Source organism: Syngnathoides biaculeatus, chromosome 14, assembly GCF_019802595.1.
Source record: "Syngnathoides biaculeatus isolate LvHL_M chromosome 14, ASM1980259v1, whole genome shotgun sequence".
NCBI classification, from domain to species: Eukaryota; Metazoa; Chordata; class Actinopteri; order Syngnathiformes; family Syngnathidae; genus Syngnathoides; species Syngnathoides biaculeatus.
This window is the reverse complement of record NC_084653.1, coordinates 9,666,535-9,689,327: the sequence shown is the minus strand read 5'-3', so window position 1 is coordinate 9,689,327 and position 22,793 is coordinate 9,666,535. Positions and strand designations below refer to the sequence as shown.

General features: G+C 38.0%; 1 protein-coding gene across 2 annotated transcripts in view; it reads right to left on the bottom strand.

The window, feature by feature from the left end:
- Positions 1 to 5,415: 5,415 nt before the first annotated feature.
- Positions 5,416 to 22,793, bottom strand: part of ikzf2 (IKAROS family zinc finger 2) — a 28,034-nt gene continuing 10,656 nt past the window's right edge. For both annotated transcript variants that reach the window (XM_061842409.1, XM_061842410.1), the window contains 6 exons: positions 20,708 to 20,797; positions 13,506 to 13,697; positions 12,593 to 12,760; positions 10,359 to 10,496; positions 9,912 to 10,025; positions 5,416 to 8,309 (listed from right to left, as the gene is read on the bottom strand). In XM_061842409.1, the coding sequence (XP_061698393.1) occupies positions 7,501 to 8,309; positions 9,912 to 10,025; positions 10,359 to 10,496; positions 12,593 to 12,760; positions 13,506 to 13,697; positions 20,708 to 20,797 (1,511 nt within the window). In that variant the 3' untranslated portion in view covers positions 5,416 to 7,500. The remainder of the gene's footprint in view (positions 8,310 to 9,911; positions 10,026 to 10,358; positions 10,497 to 12,592; positions 12,761 to 13,505; positions 13,698 to 20,707; positions 20,798 to 22,793) is intronic.

Sequence of the window (22,793 nt, the reverse complement as noted above, 5' to 3'; positions counted from 1 at the left end):
TGGCCTACCAATTCTTATTCCCCGAAGTCCAAGAATTGGTTCCTTCAAAATTTACCTTGAGTCATGTCGTGACTGGCTATGTGCTCTTCGGTTGTGATCGATCCACGGATTTGAAGTTTCAGTTGCATAATCTTAGTGTCTGAGACCATGTTATGAAATTTGATTTCGGTGTTCTCTATTTATTTTAAATTTTTTTTTCAGTCAGACAAAACTTTACCCATAGCCATGTACCCATATGGAATGTGTCCATGCTCTTGTAGCACCAAAACGAATTACATTTTGGCTTGTGAACAAAATAATACAATAATACGCATAGTACTTTTTACCAGCAAAATGTTGTGTCATTCCAGGTTTCTACAGTCCAACATATTCTAAAACAAGTGGACTTTGTGTGTTTGTGTAGGTGTGCGTGTCTTCACTGGTGTGTGTGAAGTTTTAAGGGCAGGGCCAGCATCCACCACGACCTGGCAGGAAAAACAGGAATAGGCCTCGTCACCTTACGATTGCACAAGCTTGCTAAGGATTCTCACTTAGCTGGAAAAAAAAAAGACAGCAGGAACTGTTCCATGTTCTGTAATTTAAAACCATCAAAACAAGTCACACCACTTGTATATCAACATGTACTGTATTCTAAAGTGTTTGGTTTGCTGGTTTATGCAATTAACTGCGGCCTGGTGCATGTTATTCAACATGTTACAGTACAGTGTTGGTTCATCGAATGATTGTGAATGTCGATAATGTAGACAGATTTTGCCACACAAATGTCTTATGACTTGAATTTATTCATATACAGCACATGGATGATTGTTATGGAATGCAAGACAGCAAAGAAGTCGAAGTAAAAAGAAACAGGATGTTAAAATTTTGAATCAATTTATATGTCTATGCATCCAAAAGGTCAGCGTGCTCTAGTTCACAAGCTTTGTTCTAGTTCATCACAAAAGGTTAAAGGTTGAAGCCTGGCTCTACAACTCGTTTTTTCCTTCTGTAGCCACTAAGAAAAAATATCTGACCACGGAAGTGAGCCAATATGAGGCTAAAAGACTCAGAAAGGCTGCTATCTAACGAAGCAAGATTTATGTGAACAGGAGGACTGCAGCAGTTCATCTCAAAAGGTCAATTTGGAGAAAATGTACACTGTCGTCTATTGCTACTTTGCAGTCAAGCTAATGTTCAAAAATTGATCGCAGTACCTGTACATTTGAAGACGTTTTATAGAAGATATTTAATTTGTTTAATAAGTGATAGCGGCGGCACGGTGGAAGAATTGGTTAGAGCATTAGCCTCACACTTCTAAAAACTGAGGTTCAAATATTAACTCCGTCTGTGTTTAGTTCGAATGTTCTCCCCGTGCAAGCGTGGGTTTTCTCTGGGTACTATGGTTCGCTCCCACATCCCCAAAACATGCAATATTAATTGGACACTTTAAATTGCCCCTAGGTGTAATTGTGAGTGCGGCTGTTGTCTGTCTTCATGCGATTGGCTGGCAACCAGTTCAGGGTGTACCCCGCCTCCTGGCCGATGTTAGCTTGGATAGGCTCCAGCGCTCCCGCGACCCTTGTGAGGATAAGCGGCTCAGAAAATGGATGGACGGAAGGATAACTGATTGATGACTTCAACCAACAGCCAAAGACGTTTATTTAAACCACCGTACATTTAAAGTATCTCACTCCCCCATTTTATTTAAATATTTTTGTAAAGTTTACCTCTTTTTTTTTGTCAACTCCAAACTTGAGTTGACGAAAGACAATCAACTAATTTTTTAAAACATCATTTATTTCTTTGCTCTCATTTTCAAGGGATTTTTTTTTTCTCATCATGGTGAGTGTTAGTATAAAATTGAGTTCTGGGTCATTATCAGTGTAAAAATGAAGACCATCTGAATTATGGCAGTTGGAGTCAAATAGAGATCAATTTGGCTCTATGAAAAAAAAAAAACAAGTGTAGGCCACTAAAGTGATGAAGAGGAAGATAAGAGACTCAGGATGGGGGTCTGTTTAGACTTCACACCTCCCACCTCTGCTACCAAACATTGTGGGAGTTTTTCAGCATTTACCCTCTGCATGCATGTGCGAGTGTGGTCAGCGAGTGAACTACTGTGACATTTAGATGTGGGAGAATGACAAACCCAAGTGTGACGAGAGCTAAACAAAGGTTATGTACTATATCAGCGATAAATATTTTCAACTGGAACATGTCATTTATCAAAACTTTGGATGAATACATTTAGTGATTGTAAATTTGTCTGAGCCATGTCTATCACAAATGATTACCGAACGTCTAAATCCAGTCCTTGTGACTACTTTTGTGTGTGTAGTATTTTAAGGCCCTCGCAAAGCTTCTTAAATTAGATCTCATTTGTGTATTCACACCATACGTGTGGCTCAGAGAAGGTAGATGTACAAAATGAGACAGTATGACTAACTATATAATACATTTGAGCCCATTAGTACATTTAATCAAATCATTTAAGGGAATGAACTTATAGAGTTAATGTATGTGATGTAATATGTTTTGAATGCTAATATTTAAGTCTCTAACTACATAAAAGGGCAGTTCAATGTGATCATCTTTGGCAAAACCTTCCATTTGGGTGTGGATTTTTATTTGTGCATATGAATAAACACATGGAATTTATTTGACAGGATTCCTGTCCATCCATCAATTTTCCAAACTGCTTATCCTCACAAGGATCACGGGAGTTCTTCAGCCTTGCCCAGGTAACTGTCAATATTCTGTAATGTAAATGCAACAAAACACATGTGAAATATTGAAAAATAAAACATTACAAGTTGCAACAATTTGTGGCATACCGTTTATTCTTCTTGTTTTTTTAATTGCTATTCACTTCTTATTAAAATGTTAAAATGAATTAGTAGGACACAGTTTAGTATTTGAAAGAAATTTTATTGTAACAATATATCTGACCTTATACTCTGACTAAAAAGGTAAGACAGCCATTTTTTTTTCATCCCATCAAATCCCATCATTTAAAAATATCCACATTCTTCACAGATGTGCCTTCATTTTATAGGAAATCTGCTGAAATCCACCTTTTCATGTTTCAAAGACAAGAGATTACAGTAGAAGCATAATTTGTGTCTATTGTTTGATCAATAAAGCCATTATATTGAGACATAAACATACACAAGCTATGCAAAAACCTGAGCTCCTCTATTACAAAATGTAACTACCATGTAAAATATGTCATAAATTCTCTTTCTCTCTCTCTCTCTCTCTTTACATACACACAGAGACACACAATATGTAATGTGTGTGTGTCTGTGTGTGCAACACCAGATTAATCCCAATTTCTAATTAAAGTAAGCATTTTACCGACACTTATTAAGTTTACTTTATATAAATATATGTGTATATACATATATGTATATGCATTATTTTTGCCAGTTAGTTAACAGAAAAGTACATTTCACAGGTACACAAGTAGAAGATGTAAACGAATTTCTGTGCCATTGTTTGCACACAGCATGTTGTATGGTTGCTTAGCACCAGAGGAAAAAAAAGATGGAAAAAAGAGCAATAGCTGCCTTTTGATCAATATATTAAATTATCAGAAAAGTTGAGGTTAATTTAGTTGCTGAGTTGATCTCTGTGATTACCGGTACGTTCTGCTTCCAACACAAAACGTGCTTTCACAAAGAAATTATTCATCACCAACACCATGTCATTCCCACATAAGCCTTAAAAACTTTACATTTTGTTTTATCAACAGTTTTTACTCTCGGACTTGAAAATTATGGTGCCTTGTTGCAAATTAATGAGTGAAGTGCAAGGTCAGGTATAGAAAACACTTTCTTCACTTCCTTTCATCTGCTGCAATGAGGCCTCTCAGAGGTTAAAAATCCTTCTTTGCTTCACAGTAAGAATCGTTTAGATGTAACTTTGTATCTGCATTTTGTACTCATGACCAATCATTGTTGGAGCAGATTGAAATGAACAATTAGTTTATGCAATGTAATTGGTGATATCAAAAGATTAGCAGTCACTAAGATAAGGTCAGTAACACCTGAAACAAAATGATGAATGCCTGATGAATGTAAATAATTACTTTGTTCATATTTTCAATAGAATTTAAGATGTTCAAGGCACAGTTGAAGGCATTTTGTATGTAATATATTCCAGCACAGTTGGGCGAGAAGATTATCTTTGAAAGATTATACAAATAGGGTGCAACATACAAACAACTATTTACATTGCTTAAGCCCCACCCAATAACTAAAAAGTAAACTCTCAACACTCAAATATTAACATGAAAAAAGATATCTTCATATGAAAAACTACAGCCAACTGATTACTTTGAGAACAAGCTTTCAAAAAAGCTTGACTAGATTTGTAATAGGCATCCTTTCGCTGTGAAGTCAATGAAAAGCTTGTGAAAGAGGTCAGATAGGAAAGGGTGTTGAAAAAAATGCTTGCAGATGATTAAAATGTGGTAAACAAACAATTTATCCCCTTCCTCCTAAATTTTATATAAGGTAAATTAGTTCAACAATTTTAATCACATGAAAGGGTTGTACATGTAACAATGTAGTCTGATTTCAATGTTTTAATGAGTTCTACAATTTAAGTTCAAAATAAAGCGATATTTGTTTTCATGCAATGTAATGAAATACTATAACGGCATACATTATATTTACAAATAGAGTGAATGTGGGCATTTCATTAAATCTTAGACGATGTTTTTGTGTGACTCATGAACTGTTTAGTATGTTACATAACCAATATTTAGTTTAATCCTCTACATGCACATTACTTAATGTAATTTTATCCATCTATCCATCCATACATCCATTTTCTGAGCACCTTATCCTCACAAGGGTCACGGGAGCGCTGGAGCCATTCCCTGCAATCTTCAAGCAGGAGTCAGGTTACACCCTAAAGTGGTTGCTAGCCAATGCCAGGGTACATAGAGACGAACGCCCATTTGCACTCACAATCACACCTAAGGGCAATTTAGTGTCACTAATTAATGCATGTCTTTAGGATATGGGTAGAAACCGGAATGCCCGGAATAATTTTATCCCCACAGATTTCCCACATACGTATACTGAATTGGATTGCACCGCAAAGTGACAACATATTGCCTACAGTAATTCCGAGTTGCATTACAAGGGTGACTGAAGGTTGTCCCAATAACCTTGGTCACTAAAATTCTTGTTTATGCCTTGGTTATTCATCAAGTTTTGATTGTCTTTCACATAATCAAAAATTAAAACAAAAATCCAAAGACCCCCTCTTTAGAATTTTCATGCACAGTGCTGACAAAGATATTTGCCCTGTTGCCAAATTCATATTTTTATGTAGATTTCACCTGCTTTGTTTTTGAGCATCAAACATATCTAAACATAATACATACAAAACTGAGGTCAACACAAAATGCAGTTTTAAAATGATAATTTAATGTTTCACGGGAGGGGGAGCTATCCAAACCTACAAAGTAGTTCGACATAGGTGAAACTGTTAATGGTCTAATGTTTGTAATTGTTAACTGTCTCATTTTTGTGACAACTGGGGTCAATTTCGCTGACCATACCCAAGCATGGTTACTACCAGAAATGTTACATCAATCCCTTAAATAGAGCCTGTCTGATAAAGTGAAGCTTGCCAAGATATCTCAAAAAGCTGTAACAAAATTGTACGATGCAAAGAACTTCAACAACAGTTTGGCAACATATCATAAGTGACACTTTCCGAATTCTGTAAAGGGCTTCAAAGACATTTCTAAAGCTAAAGCTTTAGGGCTCCAACACATCACAATGAGAGCAACTGTCCACAAATGGACAAAACACTAAAAGGTAAAAGGTTTCCAATCCTAAGAAGTCGCCGACCTACCAAAAGTACCTCAAGAACACCGATGAGACATCCAGGAGATCACATTGAAACCCAGGACAACGTCTCGAGAACTGCAGGTGTGCCTTGCCTGATTAAGGTCAGTGTTCATGACTCAACAATAAGGAAGTGACTGGGAAGAAACAGATTTCATGACAGACTTCCAGAGCGAAAACCCCTGCTGAACAAAAAGAACCCAAAGGCTCATCTTACATTTTCAAATAAATATCTGAATAATCCCCCAAACCTTTGGACACTGACAAGATCAAAGTTGGTATTTTTGAAAGTCATGTTTCTTGTTACATCTGGCATTTTTTAAAAAGAACACAGCAAGAGTCAAATATAGCGAATGGCCTGGAGCTGCTTTTCGCATTCACTGCCTGGACGATTTATTGTCACTGATGGAACCATGAAATCTGCTGTACACTAAAAAATGCTAAAGGAGAATGTTCGACAACCACTTCATGACCTCTAGCTGAAGCACACTTGTTTTCAGCAGCTTTAGCAAATGAAATTATCATTCAATTACTGCATTTTGTATTTACTGGGGGAGAGCTACATTTCGTTTGATGATTTTAAGTGGTGGAAATATGCAGAGGGAATGGTCATTCCCTCAATATTTCACTGTGATTAAAATGTAAACCATATATTAATGTTGGAAAATTGAACCTTGGAAATAACGCTAACAAAATAAATACTGTCACAAAGCTAAGCTAAATATGATGGCACAAGCGTGAATATACCTGTAAATGCATAACACAATGAGAAGCAATATTTCCACAAGCAATCAAGTCCAAATGGACCCTGAGCAGCATTAGGTGACCAAACTACAATTTTCAGCACACTTTTGTTCTTGGTGAGAAAAGACAATTAGGGCCACATTGGAAGGGAAAAAGAAATAACCAGAAAAAAAGTTAGGTTACAAAATTTAAGTCGTAATATTACTGGGGGAAAAAAAATTAAAGTTGTGTTGTAATGCGAATGTCAAAATTCTCACAAATGTATACGCAAAAAACACTATCTCTCTCTCGAAACCTGCCATACACTGCAACTTCGTCTCGTAATATTATTTTACTATTTGGTAAGTAAAGCACTACTGATTAATGTTAAAAAAAATCTCGATAAAATAGTGAGTGTTGCTCTTTCTAGAACAAAGGTTTGCGCTGTGACTTGCATTACTTACTGAAGATAATGATGTGCCAAAACATAACCGCTTAACTTTATTCTCCTAATTCCAAATTTATTCTTACAATTATTGAACTGTATTCTTGTAATATTTTCTTTACAGTGTGGTCCTCATGCTCCTTCGTTGTTTGTGCACAGTGAGAATTATGAGGCTAAAGAAAATGACTTGGTGACAAACACTACACAGGTCACATTGTGCGTTGCTGAAGAAAGTAGTTTTGGTTGAAGTAATCCTTGAGGTCTGTTTTAGCAAGCTTTTAAAATGGTTTCAATACAAGCAATTTGGTCATGTTTACAGCAGCATACACTGCTGTAAAGCCTTCATATGGTTGTTCAGCTGTTCAGATTCACTTTTGTAGCTGTAAAGTCTGTACCGGTGCTACATGAGACTGCAGCGCCATTAAAGGTTAAATCGGGAGAAATAAAGTCTTCCCCTTACTTGTCTTTAAATATGAATCCATCCTTTCACCGAAATGTATGTTCACCGCGGACGATGTGGGAGGAGAACTCATAACGGTCTTTGCTGTGGTGACCACAGATGTTACATTCCATCGGATCCCTGTATCCATGGCAACCCATGTGGATGGTGTACATGACATGGTCCAGGAACAGCACTTGGCAATGGTCGCACTGGAAGGCCCGTAACTCTCGGCCTTCTCGTCCAAACACTCGCACCCCTTCCTGGACTGCGGGCCTCTCTAAAGATTCTCGCAATACCCCACTCCCAGTTCCTGACCCAATTCTTGGTAACACATCTTTCACATGATCACCTGAATAAACGGTAGGACTTGAGCGTGACCTGAGACTGGACGGGACATTGCTACTAGAGTTAGCATGTCGTTCCTGAGGGCTGCTGCGAGCCGACTCAGGTGAGTCTTCTCCACTGTTGCTTGGTGACTCTTCATGTCTCGACTGAGTTGGCTTACCATCCCGAGTCAAAGAAGTGGGCCCATTGGAGTTGTTGTGGCTGGGGAAATCAGAGGGTAATGGGCGTTGAGGTGGAGCTGAGTCAATATTCCCTGTGCGCTCAACTCTCTGATCTAGAGGCAGAATGTGATGGTAGAGTGGGTTGACCATGGGCACAACCTCAGTCATGGAGAGGGGGTGCCCCGTGTGCTGGAGAATGGGCCGAATTGTGTCTGATCCCAAGTATGTCATGGCATTACCCAAAGATTGGTCCATCATGTGAGCTGACAACAGTTCAGCCTGCTTCTCAAACTTGAGGCCCATCTCATATCCCATTTCGGGGTAACTGTAGCGCACCATCTTTCCACCTGTTTAAAATAGAGCAGTATTAATAGCGGTATTGTTATATCCATTGATTGCACAGCAAACCTAAAAAAAATATACACTTCTCATTGGAAAATTAGGTCTTTTCTGCTTTTGTTTTTTGAGACGGACCCAAGATAAAATGCATGACAACCTTTACGGATAAAGCTAATTTTATGTTTTCCAAACTTTTGAATTCTCGTGTTAATTTCTTTAGTCTTCAGTACTTTTTGGCCAAATTCTCAATAGATGAACTAATACATTTCCAATGTCGTCCACTTCAATGTATCCACGTGATTCTTCCAGTATCGCTTTTCTAACCTGGTGAATTCACTTTGCGACAATCTTAGCTCTAACAACCTCTTTAAAGCCTCACATTGTTGAGGTACAGTACTGTACAATTGGCAACATTTACATTTGAGCTGAATAGACAAAACACCCGGATTGAGAACAGGGCTCAAAGACACCAGACTTTAAAAAAGTTTTTTTTTTTCTACGAGACCAAACCTGTGAGCATAACTGCTAGGATTTATATATATTTTTGGGCTAAATTTAACTAGGCAAGGTTTATCTTCGTAAGAATGGTGCCTTACAAGACTTGAACAAGGAAATTGTTTACATCGCCATCACAAAAAAGTGAACAGTACTACACAATAGATGACACATGGTTCTCTTTTCTAAACAAAAACTGCAACAACAAACTGAAAACCATTTTTTTCAAAATTGTGTGTTTTCACACTAAATATTTGATAATAATTATTCTTTTTGTTATAATGTCAAATACTAAAACCAAAACTAAAATGTATTGTAACATTTTGGTCATATGTCGGCAGAGCAGAGTTTGATTTAATTTTTGTGAAATTGTTTGAGTCTCATATGCAAAACAGAGCAACAAAGATCACCATATATCACAACATATATTTTTCAAATACTGCCTGAAACAAAGAGTTACTTTTCAAGCTACAAAAGAGGTGTAAATAAGATAAAAAGAAGCCAAAAGTCATCACATTTCCTTTCTAGCTTTTGTCAGACTGTAGTTTGTCATTTACATGTTGTATTTGATGTTCAATGTGTGAAACTATGTGGAGTGGAAAGCCCCATCCATCTACTAAACTAGACCAACCTCTCCAGAACAGGGATGCGGTAAACTGTTTGCCTCTTAATAAGATTGCAAGAAGCTAAGTTACAGGCGTACATAACCGCAAAATGAAAACCATTTCCTTCATATTCTGTCCTGAGGTAGCTCTAACCTCCTCAGTGTATATATCTTGTGCATGCCAAAATAGAGTCCAGACAATGAAAATAAAGCACAATCGAAAATTGTGTTTCATGGAAAAAGAGAAACCACACAATTAGTAAAATAAATAAATATCTGCACTCAACAATACGCCATCATGATAAGAGCTGCATGATACATTATGGTTCCGTTAATGAGTTTCATGAGGGATTCAAAAATATTATGAACAGATCTCAGCATGTTGCTCTCTGGTTCTACACCAGTCATCTTGTTTTTGATGACTTGTGCTCCATCCATCCATTCAGAGTAGGCTCTTCCCGATAGCCTGTTCAAACCAGGCGATTTGCTGTCCGTGTTGATAAATACCCACCCACAAATTTCTGTGGTGTGCTGCTCTTCCTTTTCCCAACATTATTGTGCATTCTTTCAATCACGAGCGGCCGCTCAAATGTAGTCATAGGCCTTGGCTCTTTAGCAACCTCACCTTGGGGGAAATTAGAACAATAAATAATTACCTTGAAGCATTAGTTTGAATTTAAATGCTTTAGCACAGTTTTAGGTAATTTTGCAGAAGACCTGCTTTTTAATCCATACATAGAACAAAATAATTGTTGATTGTAATTTTGTTAGAAGTATGACACTAATACAAACTGTAACATTATAAAGTGGTACAGATGAAAATCAAGGCACCACTTAAGGAAAAAAATAAAAATAACAGCTACTCTGCATATTGGTGTTGTTACACTTCACACTGTATTGTTTCGAGGGCCCCACTATTGCAGCCTTGCAAGTTTACAGTCCAAAAAGTACAAATTACCTCCATAAGAGCCCGTGCTGGGAGTTGGGTCCAGACCAATGCTCTGCAGGTAACTGTGGCAGCGTTCTTTGTGCTCTTCGAGGGAACTACGCTGTTTGTAGCTCCGCCCACAGTAGTTACACTTGTGTGGTTTGCCAACTAAAAGTGAACACATACAGGAGACAAGATATCTAGCGTTTAATTCATTCAATGCTGCATGGAAAAAGAGTATAGGCACTATTTGGCGCCATTAAAAGACTCATCACGCATCCCACTCGTGCAAACACCAAAAATACCCCTCAGGGGTCATCGAGGTTCAAACATAGTGAATGGACCACTTTGTTTCATATCATTAATCAGTAGTGATGCTCCAAATGGCACAGGCTTTCTTTCCAATGCATAATTTAATATGTAATGCAGAGTGGTGATTGAATTGTGAAATCAGTGTGTGATGGAAGAAAAAAACTCTTCTTTTACTGTTATTGGATACAGCACAGGAAAAATTAACAGTTCTCTGTACAGAGGCACATCAGCTCGTAGTGTAACAGTCTGGTGAGTGTTACAGGCAGAATGCCTTTATTTTTTTCATTTGTCTATTGGGCAATTATTTATCCAAAATATGGATGAATAATAATCTTCCATTAAGCGACATGACATGATCTGGTACAAAAATCCAATCAATTCATTTGATCTACTTTGCTGCATTGAAAAGAGAGGACTTTTTTTAAGTTGTTGTGAAATGTTATAATAGGCAATTTTTATTATCTGTGCCATTTATAACATTGCTATATGGCTAGATAGGGATTTAAAAAAGGTACATAATTTGACAAATGCAGACAAATTCCTTCGATTTTATTTAAGGTTGCATTAGGCAGGGTGTTTTTGCTCAAGTCTTTCTTTTTTATGAACAAATACAAAATTCAGGAGCTAATGACAGAAAGTTTCAGTATTATTCAAGTGTGGGTTGTTATACTTCCTAGAGGGCGAATGAGGCATTAATATAATTTTATATTTAGCAACCCACCACCGTATGACATCGTGCAGATATTGGATAGACCTTTAAAATTAACCTTTCAGTTGCTATTTTTATTCGTGGACATGGGCAACAATGCTCTCTGAGACTCACTTGAATACACTCCTCTTACACTACATTTACAGTACATCTAACTTCACACACTATATGGACAAAACTATCACAACATTTGACCTTTCCATCCACAAGAGGAAACTGTCGATATCCAAACTATTCCCACTAAGTTGGAAACATAAATTTATGCAAAAGTCTGGTAAAACGAAAAGGATTCAAGTGGAACTTAATTGGGTGGAATTACTAAAAAGTTAACACTGGTGTTCCACTTTGAAACTCCAAAGTCAAACACAATCCGTATCGTGGTGTTGAGTGATTTCACAATTTAATAAAAAGACAATTCATTTTCGACTTGTGGTTTCAGGCAAAGTTAATAGAGTACATTTGACTTCAAGGTTTTTACATGTAATGTAAAGACTGCACTACAGTACAGCACTTATTAAAAAAAAACAAGTGAAGCAAATGTGACTCTTCACCACGGAAAAAGGGAACTGTGTGAGTAAGCCTTGAACCTGGAAATGACTGACCTTTATTTTAAAGACGCAAACAAGCAGAGCACATCCTTTCTGATAGGAAAGTAAGTTGCAGGTGACAGATTCAACTGGGGCTCCCTTTCTAACTAACACTTTCCTCCTGGGTAAGTCAAGTAAGATGAAGAACAGTATGTCCTTGGTTCCTAGCAACAAAGCTTTTGCAGGAAGGGAAATGCATCTATACCTGACAACGCAACACGCATGCTTGGCTTTTGTCACTACTGCCGCTGTGTGACAGCATTTGTTTTCTTTAATACTTTTTTTTTTTTCAATTTCAAGTAGGACAGAATTCACTGTCGATAAAAATATTTTTAAAAAGCATCTTTGAAGGTAACCTCAATGTTTGCAGTAATAAGGCTTGCTCAAATAAAATAAAATAAAATAAATAAACAAGGGCATTGATTTAACATTTCTAAAAGTTATAGTGCATCAAAAAAAATTGACTCATGTTGAGATTTATTATTTTGAAAAATGTTTGTCCACGAAGAAAAGCAATTGGTGTGCATGCATGTAACATTTCTTTAGAAAGTGACATTACCAACCACTGGTCTCGCATGCATATTTGTGTTTTCAGCTAGGCAAAAAAAAAAGTTCTTCTGGGACTACATGGAAAAGGAACCAAGGAAGAGTCTTACCAGCATGAGTGCGCAAATGACCCGTTAGAGCATCGCGGCGGCGGCAGGCGTAGCTGCAAAACGGGCACTTGAAGGGTTTTTCACCTGTGTGCAACTTAATGTGTCGCAGCAGATTTCCCTTCTGCGTGAATGAGACACCACACTGGTTGCACTGGAAGGGCCGGTCACCTTTAGGAAGCACATACAGGAATTCACCTTACCACATTTACTGTCGACATATTTGGAAATGAATAAACATTAAATATTAAACAATAACTTCATTATATTCATTTGTGAACCCTGAATGTCAATGCAAATAAGAAATGAACTATATAAGGGAGACAAAATATTACAAAGACCATAGTGTAGTTTTATACCACAACAGTCTATAAACACAATAATTGTTGTAAAATTAAAACCTTTCTAATAGTTTGAAAAAACGGTATCTTTTTAATGGCTGATTTTTGACACTTTATATGTATAGTTACTGATCAGTGGATTTGCAAGTATATGTAATGTTTTATCTGCCATGTACCTGCAGTTATAGTTTTATATATATGTATATATATATATATATATATATATATATATATATGAGATTTTTCAAATGTATTGCATACAAAGGAATTGTGTATTTGTTTTTGTACATACTGTTACCACAGTGTTCTCATAGAAAATGATCTGATCAGCAGTTAGTTGGAAAGGAGAAATGTAATCCTATGCTGTGACAACCAGGGCTATAATGGCGTCAGTTGAAACAGGTTGTGGGGGATTCCAAGGATATTTTTTCCCTGATAATAATATCAAGTCTGAGTTCTTGTCTTGGAAGAAAAACAACAACAAAGTAAAAGAAAGCGCTCCCCACCCCATTCCAAGAAAACAAATGATGTCTGACTAATTTTAAAGATGTGATGCTTTGCTCCAAATACAATACCGTTTGGGTGTCGACTGGTGGCATCCATGGCCATTTTTTGTCCAGATAACCCATCCTGTCCATTAGTTGGGCTGCCGGCAATTGATTCCCCCACAGATGTCCTTTCTTCTCCTGTTTGAGCCTCACACGCTGGACTCCTGTTGTCAGCATCCTCACTTGCGTCTTCTTGCTTTATCTGTTTATCGCTCAGTTCTTTAACAGCAAAACAGGAATAGATAGTTGGCACACTTTAACCAACATTAGGTGATATTTTACACAAATTGAGCTAAACCAAGCAGTCAATGTGGTACAATGGATTAAATTATTAGAGGACTTCACTGTAGGATACATTGTAACCTGGCAACTGAATGTGTAGGAAGCTTTAGGATGCACTGACACAATGCCAAAAAAAAAAAAAAAACAGAGAGGAGAGAAAGATAAACAGGCTCGTCTGGTTCCTGGCTGTCTCAAGGGAAAGAGGGAGTGTCGAAGGCCATGTCGTTTCTAGCGCCTTCCTAGCAATGGACTCCAGCCCAATGATAAGGGTAAAACGTTGCGAAATTTTGTCTGTGGGTGTGGAGATAGTAGTTCTGCACATACTCTAGCTACGCCTAGCTGTACTCATTTCTAATTTGGACCAAACTAATGGATTGTACAATAGCAACTTCCAGACATTTCCTGAACTGGTACACTATATGGACAAAGGTATTGGGACCCAAAAGTGAATCCATTCTTAATGAATCATAATTACTGATCTTTATCGAGACGTTCGGGAAAAGATATTTGTGGGAAATTTTCGCAAATACCATTTTCTGTTATCTTATAGCTGTACCCCAAAGTACAAAAGGAATATCAGTGGAAGAGTTTGGTGTGAAAGAATTTAAGTACAAGCTCAGGCCTCAACCCAAGTTAAAACAATTTTGGTGAGGAATTAGAAGAGCCATGCTGAGCTCGGCCTTCTCTGTGGTCCAACATCAGTGGACTCTGACTTTAAATGTTCTTTTGAAGAAATGGATAAAAAGTTCCACTGACTGGCCTGCAATCTTGCTGGATATCTGCCTAGAAAATCAGAAGCTGTTATTGATCCAAAAGGAGACAAACTTTATATTTCCACTGTCTGAGGGCAAAGTAAAATCCCAATTCCAATGAAGATGGGGCGTTGCGTTAAAAATAAATAAAAACAGAATCCAGAGATTTGCAAAAAATGTTCACTCAATATTTAATTGAATGGACTTCAAAGACAACATATTTAATGTTCAAATTATTGTTTTTAGAAAATAATCTTTAACTTTGAATTTTATGGTCGCAATGCATTCCAAAAAAGATGGGATGGGGTCATGTTTACCACTCTGTTACTTCATCACTTCTTTTAATAACATTCAATTGTAGTACACTCGCCTCACTTTGGGGCAGGCAGGGTGGATTCAGTTCCCACTCAATGACAGTGTCTATATGCACCCTGGGACTGACTCTCGAGCAGTTCAGGTTGTAGTCCGCCTTTTGCCCGAAGTCAGCTGGGATAGGCCCAATTTCCCCGCGATCCAAACCAGGAAAATTGGTACTGGAAATGGATAAATAAATAAATGTTTGGGAACTGAGGACGCAAATAGTTGAAGCTTAGAGAAGCTGTTGAAGACTAGACTGCAGGCAGGCTAATCTCGTCCCCTCTTGTGTTATGTTTGTGAACGATTCCTTCAGAAGAAGAAATCTTTTTTGTGAACGAAATTAATCAGTTATGAAATGATTTGTTATTTTTGTTTGGCCGCTGCCATGAGGCAAGCGTGGGAAGCATTCTGTCACTCACGTCTGAATACTCTGTGAATGACCAATGAGCAGCCGGCATGCAGGCAGGGGTGGGACTAATTTGTGACTCACCAGTGATGTTACTCACTTCGGCAAATGACCAATAACCTGCCAGGGTCAGGCAGCTCTGTGCAGGAAGAGGATGGACTTAACTGAACTGAGTGATTCGTTCAGTTAACTGAAGAACTGAAGACCAATTCGTTCATTTGTGATCCGCTTAGGCGTGCTGTACTACTATAATGGGTGATCCATTTGCCAGAGGAATGACATAGTGCACAGTGAGCATACTCGTAAGTGATTTTAACCGCAAGTCCTGAGATCCTCACCGGGATAGCTTTCACTAGCATCTGTTTCTTGAAGCTAATGGCTAATTTTGAGTCAGTCAAGTATGTAACAACAAGCACTTATACAAGTGTATATGCTTACACATACTGTGCCTCTAATGCGATTATTCAAGCCTTTTTTATTTCAGAGTCATAATAAATATAGCCTCTTGCCACTCAGAGACTTTCCATTAATCAGATGTAAGATGAGTGAGCAGGAAGCCCGGGTGGGAGTTGCTGGTGTCTGCAATGCTGCACACCAGATTGCAAAAAAGTCACACTGGCTGAAGAGAGCCAAGCTGGATATAAGTGGATGTGGAAGGATGGCCGGTAGCTGAGCTCACTGCATTCAAAGGTTTTTTTTTTTTTTTTTTTTTTTTTAATTAACCTCCCTTTCCAACTTTACAATACACGACAACACAGATCATGTATACGCTTATACGCTTCGGTAAACGTTTTGAGTGAATGTGAAACTCATGGATGGCTCATTAACAGAAGCACTTAGATTATTTTATGAAAAAGAACTGAACCATTCTGTGAATTAATCTTTTGAAACAATCTTTTATAAGGAATTGATTAGAGTGATTCAATTGACTTAAAAGAACTTCCGTCCCCATCTCTAGTACCGGCACTCTTTTACTACAAACCTACAATGTTGTAACATGTGCAGAATGTGGTTTGTCATTGTTTTGTTGAAATAAGCAGGGGTGTCCATGAAAAAGACATTGCTTGGATGGCCGCATATGTTTCTCCAGACCTGTATTTACCTTTCAGCATTAATGATTCCTTTCACAGATGTGTAAGTTACCCATGCTATTGGCACTAACACAGCCTCATACCATCACAAATGCTGGCTTTTGAATTTTGCATCCATAACAAGGATGATAGGAAGATGTTTTTTCTCCTCTCAGGACATTCATAATTTTCCAAAGAATTTGAAATGTGGACACGTCAGATCACAGAACACCTTTTACACTTTGCATCAGTTCATCTTAGATGAGCCCAGGCCCAGAGAAGCCGGCAGCGTTTCAGGGTGTTATGGATAAATATAATTTACTTTGCATAGTAGAGTTTGAAGTTGCACTTACGGCGATAGCGCTAGACTGTATTTACTGACATTGTTTTTTCTGAAGTGGTTCTGAGCCTATGTGGTGATATCCTTTACATATTGATGTAGGTTTTTGATACAGTGCCTCCAGAGGTATTGAGGGTCACAGGCATTCAATGTTGGTTTTTGGCCTTGCCTCTTGCAGTGATTTCGCTAGATTCTCTGAAGGTTTTGATAATATTATGGACCGTAGATGATGAAATCCTTAAATTCGTTGCAATTGTAAATTGAGGAAGATTGTCCTTAAAATGTTTGGCTATATTCTCATGCACTTGTTCACAAAGAGGTGAACCTCACCTCACGTTTGTTTGTGAATGACTGAATAACCTACGTCATGACTGAGCACCTACGTCATCGAAATCACGTGACTGGCCATATTGCCGGTCAAGCAAAGCATTGTTCAATGCTAAGTCCGTTGAGACAAAACAAAAATATGTCTTACAGCACGACGCCCAGCGTTTTGTCCAATACCGTTAAACATTTAGAAGGTGATAATAAATGACTGTACATGTAAAAATTAGAGACACTTGGCATGGAGGACCCATATTTAATGCCGAAGTCGATGTTTTTGCCAATAAGAAAGTCAACGGTTGTCCCGCTTCCGCTTGTCTTGGACAACTGGATCTACACATGTATTTGGTGAGTAAATCGTTGAGAGTTTGAAAGCGTACAACAGTCTGCACGCATACAAATACTTTGTTGCTGGATCTGTCAAGAATCAATCCCACATATTGATGGAACCACTCAGATTTTTTTCAATACAAATACCAATATTTAAATAAACCCTACCCCTGGTTTTACAAAAACTCGCATTCATTAACTATGATTGAAAAAAAAAAAGAGGATGGAGACGGCTCCTCCGTACTCGGAAGCGTATCACTACCACACGTAAACTTTTGTAAACCTTCTTTGCGACAGACGTTTTTTTTTTTTTTTTTAATACGCATTACTCTCAAATGAGTCAATTTCACATTCTAAATACTTGTTGGTAATTTGAGATTGAGAATAATTCCTACCTGAAATAAAGTGATTGCTACACAGGCGTGTGTATTTAATCGAGCACTAGCTATCACGTTTAATTGTCGAAATCCATTGATCTTTTCTGGTCTTTTCAGCTGGTATGCTCTAGAATGATCTCTTTTAATGTCTGTCTCATCTGTTGTGACAACCAACAGCATAACAGGTAACGGGTATTGTAAATATTCTCCTCTGGTTCAATATCTGCCGCACTGATGAGCAGCTCTGTTTGTCTGTATGGCGTCGTGAAAATGGTGACGTCACGTGCACGAGCTCTATACCCAATCATGGCACCCACCTTTTCCCAATCCACTTGTTCACCCGTTGGATGTTCCAAACTGGTGTTTGATGAGCATTTTTATACTTTTGCAGTCTTTTTTGTAACCTGCCCCAGCTTTTTTTGGAATGTGCTGCAGCCATAAAATTCCAAGTTAATTATTTGCTGAAGAAGTTCAACAGTTTGAACATTCAATATCCTATCTTTGTTGTGTTTCCAATGGAGATTTCCGACCTGTCAATCACTCGTACAATAATAGCCAATAGCCACATTGACTTAACCCCTGGCTTGACCCGCCCCTCCTGTCGTCATGTCCCATAAGCAATGCTGGTTATCGGTCGCGTGCGCTTGGAAAAGTTGATGTTCCGATGAAAATGGTCCTTAGATGCACTTGGGGAACATGCAATTCTGATGAAAGATATCCTGCTAGGTTACAAGGGGTTGATTCATTTTCCAAAGCCTAAAACACAGTTGAGGAAGTGTCTACAATGGATTAAGGCCCACGGAAGAGCGTGCGTACAACTAAGTGTGGACAATATCAACAAACACTAGGCTGTATAATTGAAGCTAACTGAGGGAGAAGTATCTTCTCTGTGTTTAATTTCATTATTATCAGTGCTTTATACATTGCAGGACAACAACCTTCACTTTGTAAGTGATCACTGACCTGCTGAGTGAAGTGTCTCATGTTTTATGCTGAAGAGTCGTGTTAGTGATATGTAAATGAACGATGTCATGCATGAGAAATCTGTATTTCCCCATTTGTATCCCATCGGACTTTTAAGACAGGGCACTGGGTTCCATTACGAGCCAAGTCAAATGAATACATATATATATATATATATATATATATATATATATATATATATATATATATATATATAAAATAAAGACTACAATGATATTACTTGTGATCTTTCCAAGTAAAAAGTACCCACTCTGCTTTACATGCGCAGTACGATTCCACAATTCTATCCTGTTGGATTTTTGGATGACGTTTGTGAAGCGTCAAATTTTTTTGCATCGATCACCAATGTTTCGCTGTAACTCTGACATTGCGTCCTGCTCTGTCCAAAATCTTAATTCCGTGTACATATCCTTGCGTGAAAAGGTTGAGACCTCTCTGTAGAACTCTCTTGGACAAGTGTGATGCATTTGGCAAAAAACATACCCCAATATTATCTGGAATACGTGATAGAGAATCCAGTCCAAACCCATTATGTTCAGTCGCCATTTTGGAAGATTGTGGGGCATGGCAACTGTAGCTAAGGCGGGCAGAGCTGAAGATCACCAGTCAGACCGGTCCATCAAACAGAGGTTGGACATTGGTTGCAAATGATTTTATTTTGCTTTTATTTATGTTTAACACAATGTCCCAACTTCATTTGAATTGGGTTTGTATAAATGGTCAGGTGTTCCAATAAACTTTTTTCTTCAAATAGTGACAAACATGGCCACTTCTGTTTGTATTTCGTGATACAAGAACATATTTTGCTGTCTATTGTCAATTTCCATCAAAATACAGCCATCTCATCATTTTCTTTGTTGCTATATTTTGTTCAATGATTGTGCTATTATGAAATGTCTTATACTTGAACTTTGATTTTGATGATGAGTGTTTATAAATAAAGGCAAATTTTAGGCAAATGGGGGCTGTGTTTTGGTTGTTAAAGTATTACATTACAACCAAGTACCATGGTTTTACACTTTTCAAGGTTATTTAAAAACAGATAGAGCACCTTTAAAATTGTATGGGTGTTGGGATTTATTTTAGGGGCACTTCAGTAGCCCTAAAAATGCCCAAGGACGACACAGCGTTCTCGCAAACGTGTGCCGCCTCCGGTGTGAAATGTAATCAGTGATGTAAAGGGGCTTTGTAGGCAGAGTGTGTGAAAATGCCAGGACATAGAACTTACTGGTCCAGATGATCTGGTTTTAGGATTTACAAGAGCAAAAATAATGATGTTACCATATTTGGTTGTTGAAGTACAGCTTCCAATCTGACTACATCCTTTAGCTGTCCCTTCAGGCGACGGGAGCCTCATTCAATTTAACCCTTTAAAGTTCGTTCAAATGAGTTGAATGATAAAGGAAGGAATTAGCAGCAGACATTTCTACAAAGCTTCTAAAGCTTCCAATTTATATTTTCACTTTGGAAAAAACACCATGAACAACCCTCGTCTTCACGTCTGTATCCTGGCAACAGGGAGCGGACCTTGCATCTTTACATCTGTCTCCTCTCAGTGTGACTGACTTGAATGCTTCAAGTGGTCAACAAAGGATTATTTGAAACACTTTCTGCATGCAACAAATGTATTTCACATTTGAAGCACATTATCAACGCAGGTTTCAGAAACTGTTTAAAAAAAAACTGCTATCGTGTGTGTGTTAAGAACAATGCCATGTCAAAGATCTTTCTGAAACATCATGGATGGGTTTGTGAGAGAGTGAGTGGACTCATCTTAAATAATCTATATAGTTGCCGGGTATCATGATGTCCCAACACATCACATTTCTAACTTCATAATCACAGCCCTAGTACTCGCTGAAGTTTAAAAGAGTCAAATCTCAATGAGTCATCAACTGGACATCCTCTTATGAGAAATGTATTTCGTTGCACCTACTTACTAGATGTTCTCTTTAATGTTCATTTTTATTGTGATGCATGTATGTTACAGTTGAGCTGAGCACTCACCGCTTGGAGAAATATGGCCATAAAGCTCATTTTGTCCATTAGATGGTGTCATTCTTGACTTCTCCTTACCTGGAGAACATTGGCCGTTACCTAAACGAAAAAGAGAAAGTTTCCATTTCTTTTTATACTTACTTCTTCGCAGTGATTGAATAGCAACTTTATGTGAATAGATAAAATGATCTAATAGTACTTCTGTATTGTATCGTAACTTATTTATCTATATCTATTCCCTTTGTGAAATTTTATCATAAATACAACTGGCTTACACTTTATTCATGTTTGTGCAATTAAATGCACATAACATTGCCATAAGAACATAACTGAACAGAACAAATCACAGGAGATGAATCACTATCAAGTAAACAATCTCACTGAAAGGGATAGTGGAAGAATTAAAAAATTGAGCTGTGCAAGATAGGTTGTGGAAACAAAAGTCGACTCTTACGTCTCAGGTAAGAGAAAAAAAAATCAGAAAACGGAGAAAGAAATTCTCTTAGTTAAGGATAGTCAAGGTCAGGGAAAATATATTGAATTTCCGCCAATGCATCACATACTGCACATGCTGTACTTCTGCGCATACAAGGTTTTTTCTTTATTAGACTTTAATAATGCACAAACTATCTCCTCCAGCTTCTGGAATCAAATAGGAATCGTGAAGGTAACATTGCTGAATGCAGAAGGAAGCAAACGGAACTGACCTTGTGTAACTATAGTATCCTAATGTCCAGCAAACGCAGATCAGATTGCAAACTCTGAGCAGCTCTGGCTATGGATAGCCTGTGTCCAGTTGCAGGGAGAGTAAACTAAACCCTGATCCCCTTACAACCTCCTCCTGGGGGTTCATTTGAACAATACAGTGGCTACAGGCTAACACCGCAACCGACCCAACTGTCAGCTCCTGAAGGAACCAGAATGTGAGTCATCATTGCTACAATGAAAAGCTCAACTAAAAAAATAAAGTAATCATGGAAGAAAATGTTTTGAATGAAATCTGAGAAAGAGTGTGTCCCATACGACACTTGTCGGCCGAAGAGAGCTGGGATAGGCAACAGCACGCCGGCGACCTGTGTGAGGATGAGTGGTACAGAAAATGGATGGATGGATTGATGAATTGAGTCCAGTAGGTCAGGGGTGATTCTTTAGAATGACAAAAATAAATCTGTCTCATTGTGCCTACTAATTGTGACAGCTCAACTTTGTTCAAAACTCCACGCCATGTTATTGGTCCATTTTAGTGGCAGTTCCTCTGAGCAGGAAACACTGTATGATGCAGTGAATGACACAATCTTTGGATGTGGACTCGGGTTGCGCATCTTGAATGAAATCTCAGGTGACCAGGTTAAACCCTTTGCAATCCTGTCCTGGAGACAGGATTGGCCCCGATTTCTCTGAATTGTTTTCCATATATTTCAATACAGTATTTCCCCAAAATCTACTACAACAACATTGAATCACAAAGATTTAAGAAGTATGAATAATGAAATCATGGTGGTCTCATCTGAATTTATTCACAAATTGACAGTATGGAACTTGGGCCCGTTTATTTCAACACAGAGTTGATGTACAAATATGACGGAAGTCATGACTTATTTTGTTGTATGATTGAGAACATATGTATGGATACACAGATTTATTTTATGTATTTAATTGATCTGCCTGTCAATATGTTGCTGGCATAGATATATGTAGAAATAAAAGGTTTACATCAAATTATCAAAAAAAGTGAAATGATAATGGCCTGGTGCTCTCCTGATGATCTCCCAGGGCACACCTAGGCTCGGAAACGCTCCTATGGCCAGAATTTCAAAAAAGAACACCGAAAACTAAATGTGATAATCCTGCGTACATTTGATGAAAAATGCTTCCAAAGCATCTACTCAGCAAGTGGCAGCATCAAATCGCCAGGCTTTTATGTATTAAATCCTTGAAATACTTTACTTTCAACACAACAGAGTCGGACAAGTAGAGAGTGAGAGGAACATGTGAGACATCAGACCTTTGTGCCGACAGCCGGCGCATTCACATTTGTTGTTCCCAATTTACAGTTATCATCTTGGCTTTTTAGACTTGTTTGGCCATCAGGAAT